The 13,545-nt window shown below is 45.7% G+C and overlaps 1 protein-coding gene across 1 annotated transcript in view; it reads right to left on the bottom strand.

Annotated features, from left to right (window-relative positions):
- Positions 1 to 6,610, bottom strand: part of LOC120052045 (C3 and PZP-like alpha-2-macroglobulin domain-containing protein 8) — a 43,440-nt gene extending 36,830 nt beyond the window's left edge. Inside the window, exons 1-9 of the mRNA XM_038998908.1 lie at positions 6,597 to 6,610; positions 5,637 to 5,788; positions 4,787 to 4,809; positions 4,127 to 4,292; positions 3,868 to 3,920; positions 3,304 to 3,321; positions 2,594 to 2,648; positions 2,380 to 2,493; positions 53 to 137 (exon numbers count right to left, since the gene is read on the bottom strand). Coding sequence (XP_038854836.1) covers positions 53 to 137; positions 2,380 to 2,493; positions 2,594 to 2,648; positions 3,304 to 3,321; positions 3,868 to 3,920; positions 4,127 to 4,292; positions 4,787 to 4,809; positions 5,637 to 5,788; positions 6,597 to 6,610 — 680 coding nt within the window. The remainder of the gene's footprint in view (positions 1 to 52; positions 138 to 2,379; positions 2,494 to 2,593; positions 2,649 to 3,303; positions 3,322 to 3,867; positions 3,921 to 4,126; positions 4,293 to 4,786; positions 4,810 to 5,636; positions 5,789 to 6,596) is intronic.
- Between the last annotated feature and the right edge of the window lie 6,935 nt (positions 6,611 to 13,545).

Genomic DNA, 13,545 nt, shown 5'->3' with positions numbered 1-13,545 from the left:
GTGTTAGGGCATCACATTAGGATGAGGTGAATGCTGTGAGTTAGTCACTCACCTGGCCATCACGGTGGCCTGTTCACACGTGTTCAGGTCCCGGATGTACCGTGGAGGGTCTATCACCAGCTCAAACTTGGGCATCACTGTGTGGAGTAGAGGAAGAGGTAGAGGGGTCCACAACATGGCTATACAGTCCCAGTTCAAACCTATAAATGCCACCTCAAACAGAAGGGTCTTTGAACGTACACTACATGACCAGAAGTATGTGGACACCTGCTCGTTGAACATCTCATTCCAAAATCCTGGGCATTAGTATGGAGTTGGTCCATGGTTTGGGCTAGGCCCCTTAGTTCCAGTGAAGGGGAATCTTTTTAACGCTGCAGCATACAATGATATTCTAGACAATTCTGTGCTTCCAACTTTGTGGTAGCAGTTTGGGGAAGGCCCTTTCTTGTTCAGCATGAGCAAGGTCCGTACAGAAATGGTTTGTCGAGATCAGTGTGGAAGAACTTGACTCGCATGCACAGAGCCCTGACCTCAACCCCATCGAACACCTTTGGGAGGAATTGGACCGCTGACTGCGAGCCAGGCCTAACTGCCCAAAATCTGTGCCCGACCTCACTAATGCATCGTGGCTGAATGGAACCAAGTCCCCGCAGCAATGTTCCAACATCTAGTGGAAAGCCTTCCCAGAAGAGTTGAGGCTGTTATAGCAGCAAAGGGGGTCCAACTCCATATTAATGCCCATGATTTTGGAATGAGATTTTCGATGAGCAGGTGTCCACATACTTTTGGTCATGTAGTATACCTTCTATGCTCACTTCGAGGAAAGCAAAACAGAAATATGCTTGAGAGCACCAGCTGTTCCGGACGGCTGTGTGATCATGCTCTCCGTAGCCGATGTAACTAAGACCTTTAAACAGGTTAACATTCACAAGGCCGCAGGGCGGCAGACGGATTACCAAGACGCGTACTCAGAACATGCGCTGACCAGCTGGCAAGTGTCTTCACCGACATTTTCAACCTGCCCCTGACCCAGTCTGTAATACCTACATGTTTCAAGGAGACCACCATAGTCCCTGTGCCCAAGAACACTAAGGTAACCTGTCTAAATGACTATCGCCCCATAGCACTCACATCTCTAACCATGAAATGCTTTAAAAGGCTGGTCATGGCTCAGATCGACACCATCATCCAAGACACCTTGGACCCACTCCAATTCGCATAACACCCCAACAGACCCACAGATGACGCAATCTCTATTGCACTCTACTTTCCTACCTCTACAAAAGGAACACCTATGTGAGAATGCTGTTCATTGACTACAGCTCAGTGTTCAACACCATAGCTCCCTCCAAGCTCATCACTAAATTAAAGACCCTGGGATTAAAAACCTTCTGCAACTGGATCCTGGACTTCCTGACGGGCCGGTGGCGAGGGTAGGCAACAACATACACCACGCTGACCCTTAACACGGGGGCCCCTCAGGGGTGCGTACTTAGTCCCTTCCTGTACTCCCTGTTTCCCCATGACTTTGTTGTCGCGCACAACTCCAACACCATCATTAAGTTTGCCAATGACACAACGGTGGTTGGCCTAATCACCGACAACAATGAGACAGCCTACAGGGAGGAGGTCAGAGACCTGGCAGTGTGGTGCCAGGACAACAACCTCTTCCTCAACGTCAGCAAGACAAAGGAGATGATCGTGGACTACAGGAAACCAAGGGCCGAGCATGCCCCCATTCACATCGACAGGGCTGTAGTGGAGCGGGTTGAGAGCTTCAAGTTTCTCGGTGTCCACATCACTAAGGACCTATCATGGTTCAAACACACCAACACAGTCGTGAAGAGGGCACAACAGTTAATCAAATGGCTACCCGGACTATGTGCATTGACCCCCTATTCTTGCACTGGCTCTATGCACACACATACTACACTGACACTCCAACACACACACACTACATACGCTCACACACACAAAACACACACACACACACATGCATATTGACGCCACACACACACACACTCACATATAGTCACACACGCTGTTGCTGCTGCTACCTAATTGCCTAGTCACTTTTAGCCCTACCTACATTAACATATTACCTCAACTACCTCGTACCTCTGCACATTGACTCAGTACCGGTACTCCTTGTATATAGCCTCGCTATTGTTATTTTATTGTATTACTATTTCCTTTTTTTTCTTGTTATTTGCGGAATTTTTTACATTTTATTTCTTTTAAACTCTGCATTGTTGGGAAAGAGCTCGTAATTAAGCATTTCACGGTAAAGTCTAGACCTGTTGTATTCGGCGCATGCGACAAATAAAATGTTGTTTGATTTGATAAATGGTCACTTTCAGGTAGCAAGTAGCAACTCACCATACTTCTGCACTTCAAAGGACTTGTTGTAGGTGTGCCCCTGCATCTCTACAAAGATGAACCACTCTCCAAACATGGGCTGGTCTGAGAGAGGGAAACTCATGTTGACGACCCCTGAGGAGAGAAGCAGGGGTCAAAAAAGATCAACGCCACATGACCTACAGCAGTCACTACACAGTAGATGATGATAATGATAGCATAGGGAGTTTCTCACCACAGCAGAGGGGTTTAAGCCCTTTCCACTGGACCATCCGAGATCCTCTTGGGTCCTGCAACCCAGAGTATGAATACACAGTTGATCGAGAGATTCTACTTTCATCAAAATATGCATTACTCTGTTTCTCCCTACGTGAAAGCTGTGAACTTACATAAGTACTCATGAGTAAAGTTATGTAAGGGTTATGCTAATAAATATATTGGGGGTAACCCCTGCGTGATGAAATCCTACAGTAAGCTACTTCTTACATACACTGACCTGGCTCTGACTCAAGGGGAAAGACTAACACTAACGGCTGTCAATCAGTTAATTGCAACCACTCGCACAGACACTTCCCTGACCAAGAGGGCCAAGGGACTGCAGGCTGCAGGTGACAGAATAACACAAACAACTACACAGTTTCTTAGTCACTGAGCTGAGCCTGTTTCCAGAGCTCCCTCGGACATCTTAACACAAAGCAGCATATTTGCCCTGAAAAGATACCGCAGACAGAGCACAAGAGGATGTGAGAGGGACAGAGAGAGAGAGAGGAAGTGTGCAGCATTAGCTGGGCAAGATGTAGGTGCCAGGCTGGAGCTCAAAGCCCAGGCCTGTTATCAAAGTGAGCCCTTCCCTGCCCTGTAATCTCCTGCCTGGGGTTGGGAGACTAAACCCCCAGTGTCCCATGGCCCTCCCTCTAGGTCCGGGTGGTCCCTCCCTCCACTTACCAAAACGTAGGCCTCAATCTGCAACCAGGAGAAGAAGAAGAGTAAAAAAAATTGTCAAGGACAGCACACACATTAGACAAACTGCAAACTGCACAGCCACATGGCAAAATATCTCCACCTCCTCCCCCCTCTCCAACAATCATCCATCTGTGAGTGTGAGCGTTAGCCTTTGCCAGCAGCAGACCTTTATAGCTCCAGCCATCAATAAACACACTGTCTACACAGCGGCAACTATATATTTGGAGACATTTCTAAAAATTCTAGCAGGAATGGCAAGCTTTGTGGCGGTAAATAGGTTACTGTACATTTAGTGTGCATTCAGGCTCAGGCCAGGTTTCCCCCACTTCACTACTCTCTGACAGAATGTTGGAAAAATAGGTGTGTGAAAACTAGCTTGATGCCACCCTTCATTTAAAGCCATAACACATCAAAGGAGCTGCTTGGAATCAAGGCCCACTGATAAACATTAGGTCAACACACCTGATTCTCATATTTCATATCCCATTCATTTCCTGTAAGTGGGTGTGATGTCTTGGCTTTGATGTGAGAGACTGGGTGCATTACCTTGTCATTGACCGGCCTCAGATCCGGAGTGACAGAGTACACGTTGATGAGCACTGGATTGAGAGAGGCACAGATTATTACCCATTTCAATGCATTTCTAATGTAGAGTGCAATAAACAATCCATGTCATGTCATTAGCTTTTCTCCTGGGCTGCTATTAAGACTGGCTTCTTACAACACACTATGAATAAATATATCTACAGTAGAGGTTTATGAGTGGGACAATGGCTGCTACTGGAAGGGCCTGGAAGGCTGAGACCTTTGTGTTTGGGCTTGTAGACTGGCTTATCCGTCTGGATGAAGACGGCTGTGCCCTTGCTGTCCACAGTGACAGTGGTGTAGTTGTGGAAGATATATCCCCCCTCAGTGATGTGGCGATTCCCCCACACCTTCAGATGGGCCTGACCTCTCAGACCACGAGGAACCTGAAACCAGGAAGGGCACATATATCTTCAGGATGCGGTGCCTAACACAACACCACACAGACCAGTGGCAAAGCCCTTGCTAAAGTGCCTAGCAACCACAGTGGACAATACGAGACCATATTTGATAAAGACAGGGGTGGGGGTTAGAGGGAGTGGAGGAATCAAGTCGTGAATGTTGGATTGATCCATTCCAGCCTTTGGGGCCTGCAGACCCTTACATGCACGTCAACAGCTGTTGCATATTATATTTGAGGCTATTACCTTATTCCAAATGAATGTGCAAAAAGGCAGATGTTCACATACAAATTATGTTAGTGTTGTTTTGCATGTCATCTGTGGAATATGGACAAACTGACTGGGATCTCACTACTGTGCAGCTGGAGCCACAACCATTTTACACACTTGAAACAACAATTATGTTTTTATTCACAACACTACACAACAAAGATAAAAAACAATTAACAAACACAATGACACAATGACGTCGCTCTCACCTTCAATTTGATTGTGCCTTTGTCTGAAATGGAAAAAAATGAATAAAATCACACAAAACAAGGCAAAATATTCTGATCAAAATGATTTGAGTTCTTGTGATTGTGTGGTTCGATCAAGGAACATTAACTTGTGTCAACACCGGGCCTTGAGTGCCACAATGTATACTGGTTTCCATCCTTGCAGTTTACAGTAATCAAGAACCTTAGTTATATACTGCCTGGTTAAACCTTTGATACATCACAATAAACAGTTCTGTTGAATTTCAGGCCAATCAAGGGGTCGTCACTAGTTACCACAGCCACAGAGTCATAATTATGGCTAAACCCAGCCTATTTCTAAAATTTCTATAAATAAAAACTGATTTTAAACCAAACCATAACCACACTGCATACCTTATGCCTAACCCTAAAAAAGAAAAATCATGAATTTTTACGATGAAGCCAATTTTGACTTTATGACTGTCGTAACTAGTGACAACCCAATCAAGGATATCAATCAATTGCCAGAGTAAAGAAAAACCAGTGGAACTGGAGTGATGCACTCTCTGCAGGAGATACAGCTGCAGGCTCTTTCAATGAAGTGCTGAAGTCCCATCTATTTGTACTGCTGTCAAACAAATCCCACATAGATACACAATAGCCTGGTTAGACAAGCCAGGCTTAACAATAAACCCCCTAACAAAAGCGACATCCGTTAAGGGCCCTGTGAGGTCAGAAGTATACACTCCACCTGACAGGTCAATCAGCCTCATGCTGTGTGTTCCCCTGTAAGTGTGTGCACTCTCAGTATAAGAAATGGTGGTGTGTGCTCCTATGTTAGCTTGTGTGTGTGTGGGGGGGGAGTCCTCACCTAGCACTGTGCCATGGCTGTACGCCACTGTCTCACCCTTCACAGAGAGCTGGACTTGGACGTGCGTCTCCTCCACAGCGTTGAAGATTGTGACACTCAAGGCCTCCTCCACACCAGCGCGGAACACTGAAGGAGCAGCGATTAGGTAACCCCTAGTGTCCAGGAATGAGAGGGGTGTTGGTCAACAGACAGTGCATCATAGAAACTTTCAGCCGGGGGTTCACAAATTTGGTGTTTGCTGTTTTTTTTTCATTTTCTGATAGGTAGATCATTCTTATTCCAGTATGCTTCGAGCAAGCAGCAACACCCAATATCAACACACCAGCGGCCCCAACTTCACCCTCCTCCTGGCCTCCAAATATGGCTGTTTATGATGTTACACAAGGCAGTATCTATATACACACACGCACACACAGAGTCCTCAAGGGATTTGCAAAGTGAGATCAGGTTTAATTGCGAGGATAGCAGGGACACAGTACCTGTCAGCCAAAAGAGCTCTGCTCTAGTGTTCTCGTTGGGTGGTCTGGCACCACTTCTGATGTAACCTAGTTGTTTTTTAAACATAATGACCAAGATTAAAAACAGTCAACTCTGACATTTAGTCGAGGGAAGACGGCTGTCAGAAGGGTCGGAGGCCAAAGGTCATCCGCAGAAGCACATAAACATTCTGAAAGTTCAATTACATTTTTGCCACTGGTTGGCAAAGGACCACCATAAATGAGAGCGGCGCAAGGGGTTCACTGGCAGTTGCATTTTAAAGAGTTCCAGAAGTTCACCGACCTTAGTTTGGAGGCATACTAAGGTTCCATATGGAACTTTAATCACACTATTACATGACTATTACTAGTGCATTATTACATGCTTATTTCACTTTTTTCACAAGTTAAAATGAACAAAAATGTGATAACATTATCAAAAAGTAATCTGTGTCATTCAGGTGTGATAGTTTTTTTTCCAGACCTGGGAGCTCCCATTTTAAACTTTCTCAAGATCAACCAAATTAGAATGAGCATTGAATCCACCAACCCAATTACATGTCTTAGTATCAGATCAGGTGGTTAACATTACAGTGCTTGGGGGCCAGAGGCAATCTAAGTCACACAGAGTCATGAGAAATTCCCTTGGAAAATGGGGCTTTGGGAATAGAAAGATAATAGGAGAAAATTGACTCTCAGCGTTTGATCTGCAGCAAGTTCAACCAGCTTTTTGATAAGCTTGCGTCAGGTGCTGAGGACCATGCTTATTTTAATGATGCATTGAACGTCACAGTGGTTTCTGCATGCCTCCAAAGAGCTCAGTCTCAAGTGCTTGAGGACTGACGTTCTTTTGTTAGTAAAGCTGGTATTAGTCCCATAGCGATCTCAATGGTGTGGTGGGCTGGGCTCGACTCTGGAGCATTTGGCAGCACAGCTTGTAACCCTTTGAAATTATTAACACAGCAGACTTCTCCACAGTTAGTCTCTGGAATACTGTTGACAGCAGCCCGACAGATAGCATCCTTAGGGCCTCTTCACACTACATCACTTTGACAGCACAAACTAGGTCCAGGAGAGATACTTGTGTAGTGTAAAGAGACGGATCTAGATTCAAATCTCTATTTAAGAGATGTCTCCCACAGTACAGTGCATTTGGAAAGTATTCAGACCCCTTGACTTTTTCCACATTTTGTTACGTTTACAGCCTTAATAAATGTTTCCCTCATCAATCTACACACAATACCCCATAATGACAAAACAAAAAAAGGTTTTTAGAAATGTTTGCTAATTTAATACAAATAAAAAACAGAAATACCTTACATAAGAATTCAGACCCTTTGCTATGAGACTCAAAATTGAGCTCAGGTGCATCCTGTTTCCATTAACCATCCTTGAGATGTTTCTACAACTGGATTGGAGTCCACCTGTGGTAAATTAAATTGATTGGACATGATTTGGAAAGGTGCACACCTGTCTATATAAGGTCCCATAGTTGACAGTGCATGTCAGAGCAAAAACCAAGCCACGAGGTTGAAGGAATTGTCCGTAGAGCTCCGAGACAGGATTGTTTTGATGGCACAGATCTGAGCAAAGGTAGCAAAACCTTTCAGCAGCATTGAAGGTCCCCAAGAACACAGTGGCCTCCATCATTCTGAAATGGAAGAAGTTTGGAACCACCAAGACTCTTCCTAGAGCTGGCCGTCCGGCCAAACTAAGCAATAATGGTCAGGGAGGTGACCAAGCACCCGATGGTCACTCTGACAGAGCTCCAGAGACCCTCTGTGGAGATGGGAGAACCTTCCATAAGGACAACCATCTCTGCAGCACTCCACCAATCAGGCCTTTATGCTAGAGTGGCCAGACGATAGCCACTCCTCAGAAAAAGGCACATGACAGCCCGCTTGGAGTTGCCAAAAGGCACCCAAAGACTCTCAGACCATGGGAAACAAGATTCTCTGGTCTGATGAAACCAAGATTGAACTCTTTGGCCTGAATACCAAGCGTCATGTCTCGAAGACACCGGGCACCATCCCTACGGTGAAGCATGGTGGTGGCAGCATCATGCTGTGGGGATGTTTTTCAGCAGCAGGGACTGAGAGACTAGTCAGGATCGAGGGAAAGATGAACGGAGCAAAGAACAGAGGGATCCTTGATGAAAATCTGCTCCAGAGCGCTCAGGTCCTCAGACTGGGGCGAAGGTTCACCTTCCAACAGGACAACGACCCTAAGCACACAGCCAAGACAACACAGGAGTGGCTTCGGGACAAGTCTCTGAATGTTCTTGAGTGGCCCAGCCAGAGCCCAGACTTGAACCTGATCGAACATCACTGGAGAGACCTGAAAATAGCTGTGCAGCAACGCTCCCCATGCAACCTGACAGAGCTTGAGAGGATCTGCAGACAAGAATGGGAGAAACTCCCTAAATACAGGTGTGAGGCAGTGATGGCGCCAGAGGGGATGGTATTTTGTTAGTTTTTTCGCGTTGTTCGTATCTTTTTTTGTACATATTGTTGCTGCTACAATCTCTTAAAACCGAAAAGAGCTTCTGGACATCAGAACTGAGATTACTCACCTCAGATTAGACAATGAGTTTTTCTTCAATGAGTCGGATGGGAGGGATATATTACAGACACCCGACCAGGTCCAGATCCCCGTCATTGGCTGGAGAAGAAAACTGAGATTTTGCGGAAAAAGATCAGGGTGCCTTGTGAGGATCAGGCGACGAGTGGCTAATCTGCCTTTGTCTTCCATCCTGCTAGCTAACGTTCAATCGCTGGAAAATAAATGGGACGAACTGAAAGCACGTATATCCTACCAACGGGACATTAAAAACTGTAATTTGTTATGTTTCACCAAGTCGTGGCTGAACGAAGACATTAACAACATACAGCTGGCGGTTTATACACTCTACCGGCAGGATGGAACAGCAGCCTTTGGTAAGACACGGGGCGGGGGCCTATGCATACAGCTGGTGCACTATATCTAAAGAAGTCTCAAGGTTTTGTTCGCCTGAGGTAGAGTATCTCATGATAAACTGTAGACCACACTATCCGCCTAGAGAGTTTTCATCTGTATTTTTCGTAGCTGTTGTAACGGCAGCCTTCCCTCTCTTCACGAGAAGGAAGGCTCTAGCGGCTCCTGACTGACGGACGGCTCTAACGGCTCGGGACAGACGGGCGGTTCTGACGGCCGCTTCTCCGCTTTTGCTGCCTCCAGCTCTGCTTTGGGGCAGCGATATTCCTCTGGCTCTGCCCAGGGTCCTTTTCCGTCCAGCTCGTCCTCCCATGTCCATTTCTCCTGGTCCCGCTGCTGCTGCTGCTGCCGCTGCTGCCCGTTACTACGCTGCTTGGTCCGAGTTTGGTGGGTGGTTCTGTAACGGCAGCCTTCCCTCTCCTCACGAGAAGAGAGAATGTAGCAGGGATCGGACCAACACGCAGCGTAGCCAGTGCTCAACATGTTTAATTACGACAAATAAACGTGAACACTTACAAAACAAAATAACAAATGTGGCAAACCGATACAGTCCTTTCTGGTGCAGACAAAACACAAAGACAGGAAATAACCACCCACAAAATACCAACACAAAACCAGCCACCTATATATGATTCTCAATCAGGGACAACGATTGACAGCTGCCTCTGATTGAGAACCATATTAGGCCGAACACAGAAACAGACAAACTAGACACACAACATAGAATGCCCACCCAGCTCACGTCCTGACCAACACTAAAACAAGCAAAACACATAAGAACTATGGTCAGGACGTGACAGCTGTCTACATACCACCACAGACCGATGCTGGCACTAAAACCACACTCAATGAGCTGTATACACCCATAAGCAAACAGGAAAACGCTCACCCAGAGGCGGTGCTCCTAGTGGCCGGGGACTTTAATGCAGGGAAACTTAAATCAGTTTTACCTCATTTCTATCAGCATGTTAAATGTGCAACCAGGGAGAAAAAAAATTCTCCACTACCTTTACTCCACACACAGAGACGCGTACAAAGCTCTCCCTTGCCCTCCATTTGGCAAATCTGACCATAATTCTATCCTCCTGATTCCTGCTTACATGCTAAACTTAAAGCAGGAAGCACCAGTGACTCAGTCTATAAAAAAGTGGTCAGATGAAGCAGATGCTAAACTACAGGACTGTTTTACTAGCACAGACTGGAATATGTTCCGGGAATCTTCCGATGGCATTGAGGAGTACACTACATCAGTCACTGGCTTTATCAATAAGTGCATTGAGGACGTTGTCCCCATAGTGACTGTACATACATACCCCAAACAGAAGCCATGGATTACAGGCAACATTTGCACTGAGCTAAAGGGTAGAGCTGCCACTTTCAAGGAGCGGGACTCTAACACGGAAGCTCATAAGAAATCCCGCTATGCCCTCTGACAAATCATCAAACAGGCAAAGCATCAATACAAGACTAAGATCAAATCGTACTACACCGGCTCCAACGCTCGTCGGAAGTGGCAGGGCTTGCACACTATAACAGACTACAAAGGGAAGCACAGACGAAAGCTGCCCAGTAACACGAGCCTACCAGGCGAGCTAAATAACTTCTATGCTCGCTTCGAGGCAAGTAACACTGAAACATGCATGAGAGCATCAGCTGTTCTGGACGACTGTGTGATCACGCTCTCCGCAGCCGATGTGAGTAAGACCTTAAAACAGGTCAACATTCACAAGGTCGCAGGGCCAGACAGATTACCAGGACGTGTACTCCGAGCATGCACTGACCAACTAGCAAGTGTCTTCACTGACATTTTCAACCTCTCCCTGTCTGAGTCTGTAATACCAACATGTTTCAAGCAGATCACCATATCCCTGTGCCCAAGAACCATAAGGTAACCTGTCTAAATGACTAACCACCCGTAGCACTCACGTCTGTAGCCTTGAAATGCTTTGAAAGGCTGTTCATGGCTCACATCAACACCATCATCCCGGAAACTCTAGACCCACTAAAATTTGCATACCGCCCCCAACAGATCCACAGATAATGCAATCTCTATTGCACTCCACACTGCCCTTTCACACCTGGACAAAAGGAACACCTATGTGAGAATGCTATTAATTGACTACAGCTCAGCATTCAACACCATAGTGCCCTCAAAGCTCATCACTAAGCTAAGGACCCTGGGACTAAACACTTCCCTCTGCAACTGGATCCTGGACTTCCTGATGGGCCGCCCCCAGGTGGTAAGGGTAGGTAACAACACATCCGCCACGCTGATCCTCAACACGGAGGCCCCTCAGGGATGCATGCTCATGTAACCGATGTGAAATGGCTAGCTAGTTTGCAGTGGTGCGCGCTAATAGCATTTCAATCGGTGACGTCACTCGCTTTGAGACCTTGAAGTAGTGGTTCCCCTTGCTCTGCAAGGGCCGTGGCTTTTGTGGAGCGATGGGTAACGATGCTTCGTGGGTGACTGTTGTTGATGTGTGCAGAGGGTCCCTGGTTCGCACCCGGGTCGGGGCGAGGGAACGGACTAAAGTTACACTCAGTCCCCTTCTGTACTCCCTGTTCACTCATGACTGCATGGCCAGGCACGACTCCAACACCATCATTAAGTTTGCTGATGATACAACAGTGGTAGGCCTGATCACCAACAACGATGAGATAGCCTATAGGGAGGTCAGAGACCTGACCGTGTGGTGGATGGACAACAACCTCTCCCTCAACGTGATCAAGGTCAAAGGAGATGATTGTGGACTACAGAAAAAGGAGGACCGAGCACGCCCCCATTCTCACCGACAGGGCTGTAGTGGAACAGGTTGAGAGCTTCAAGTTCCTTGGCGTCCACATCACCAACAAACTAACATGGTCCAAGCACACCAAGACAGTCGTGAAGAGGGCACAACAAAACCTATTCCCCCTCAGGAGAATGAAAAGATTTGGCATGGGTACTCAGATCCTCAAAAGGTTTTACAGCTGCACCATCGAGAGCATCCTCACGGGTTGCATCACTGCCTGGTATGGCAACTGCTAGGCCTCCGACCGCAAGGCACTACAGAGGGTAGTGCGTACGGCCCAGTACATCACTGGGGCCAAGCTGCCTGCCATCCAGGACCTCTATACTAGGCGGTGTCAGAGGAAGGCCCTAAAAATTGTCAAAGACTCCAGCCACCCTAGTCATAGACTGTTCTCTCTGCTACCAAACGGCAAGTGGTACAGGAGCGCCAAGTCTCGGTCCAAGAGGCTTCTGAACAGCTTCTACCCCCAAGCCATAAGACTCCTGAACAGCTAATCAAATGGCTACCCAGACTATTTGCATCCCTACCTCCAATTACCTCGACACCGGTGCCCCCACACATTGACTCTGTACCGGTACCCCCTGTATATAGCCCCGCTATTGTTATTTACTGCTGCTCTTTAATAATTTGTTATTCTTATCTCTTACCTTTTTTTGATTATATTTTTTGGGGTATTTTCTTAAAACTGCATTGTTGGCTAAGGGCTTGTAAGTAAGCAATTCACTGTAAGGTGACAAATACAATTTGATTTGCTAAGATTGTAGTCATACCCAAGAAGATTTGAGGTTGTAATCACTGCCAAATGTGCTTCAACAAAGTACTGAGTAAAGGATCTGAATACTTATGTAAATGTCAAATTTCAGGTTATATGAAATTTCATTAAAAATATATTTAAATACATTTGCTTAAATGTCTAAAAACCTGTTTTTGCTTTGTCATTATGGGGTATTGTGTGTAGATTGATGAGGAAAAAAACGATTTAATACATTTTAGAATACGCCTGTAATGTAACAAAATGTGGAAAAGTCAAGGGGTCTGAACACTTTCCGAATGCACTGTACCTCCGGAAGTACTGTGGGTGACATCTACACTACGTAGCCCCCTCTGAGTGGTAGTGTAAAGTCAATGGCTCTCCCACACCCAATGATTTTATATATACACTAGATGACTGACAGGGGGCTCTATTTTGAAGCCAACACAGCTCCATCACAGCACTTCCCCAGCGTAAAAAATATTTTATAAGCAAAGTCATTTTTAATGTCTACATTTGTTTTTGCCATGTTTATTCTATTACAGACACCATAATACAATCTTAAATTATATTATGTTAGGTAAACATAACATAAAAAAATACATTAAAACATTTACCTTAAAGTAAAAGTACTAATGTTACTGTCCCACGGCAACAACAAAAAAACTTATATACATGTAATTTTGTCCTTGAAACATTTACAGTGGGGCAAAAAAGTATTTAGTCAGCCACCAATTGTGCAAGTTCTCCCACTTAAAAAGATGAGAGAGGCCTGTAATTTTCATCATAGGTACACTTCAACTATGACAGACAAAATGAGAAAAAAAAATCCAGAAAATCACATTGTAGGATTTTTTATGAATTTATTTGCAAATTATGGTGGAAAATAAGTATTTGGTCACCTACAAACAAGC

This window comes from Salvelinus namaycush, chromosome 8 (genome assembly GCF_016432855.1).
Source record: "Salvelinus namaycush isolate Seneca chromosome 8, SaNama_1.0, whole genome shotgun sequence".
NCBI classification, from domain to species: domain Eukaryota; kingdom Metazoa; phylum Chordata; class Actinopteri; order Salmoniformes; family Salmonidae; genus Salvelinus; species Salvelinus namaycush.
The sequence above is the reverse complement of the archived record's forward strand: the minus strand, read 5'-3'. Positions and strand labels throughout refer to the sequence as shown.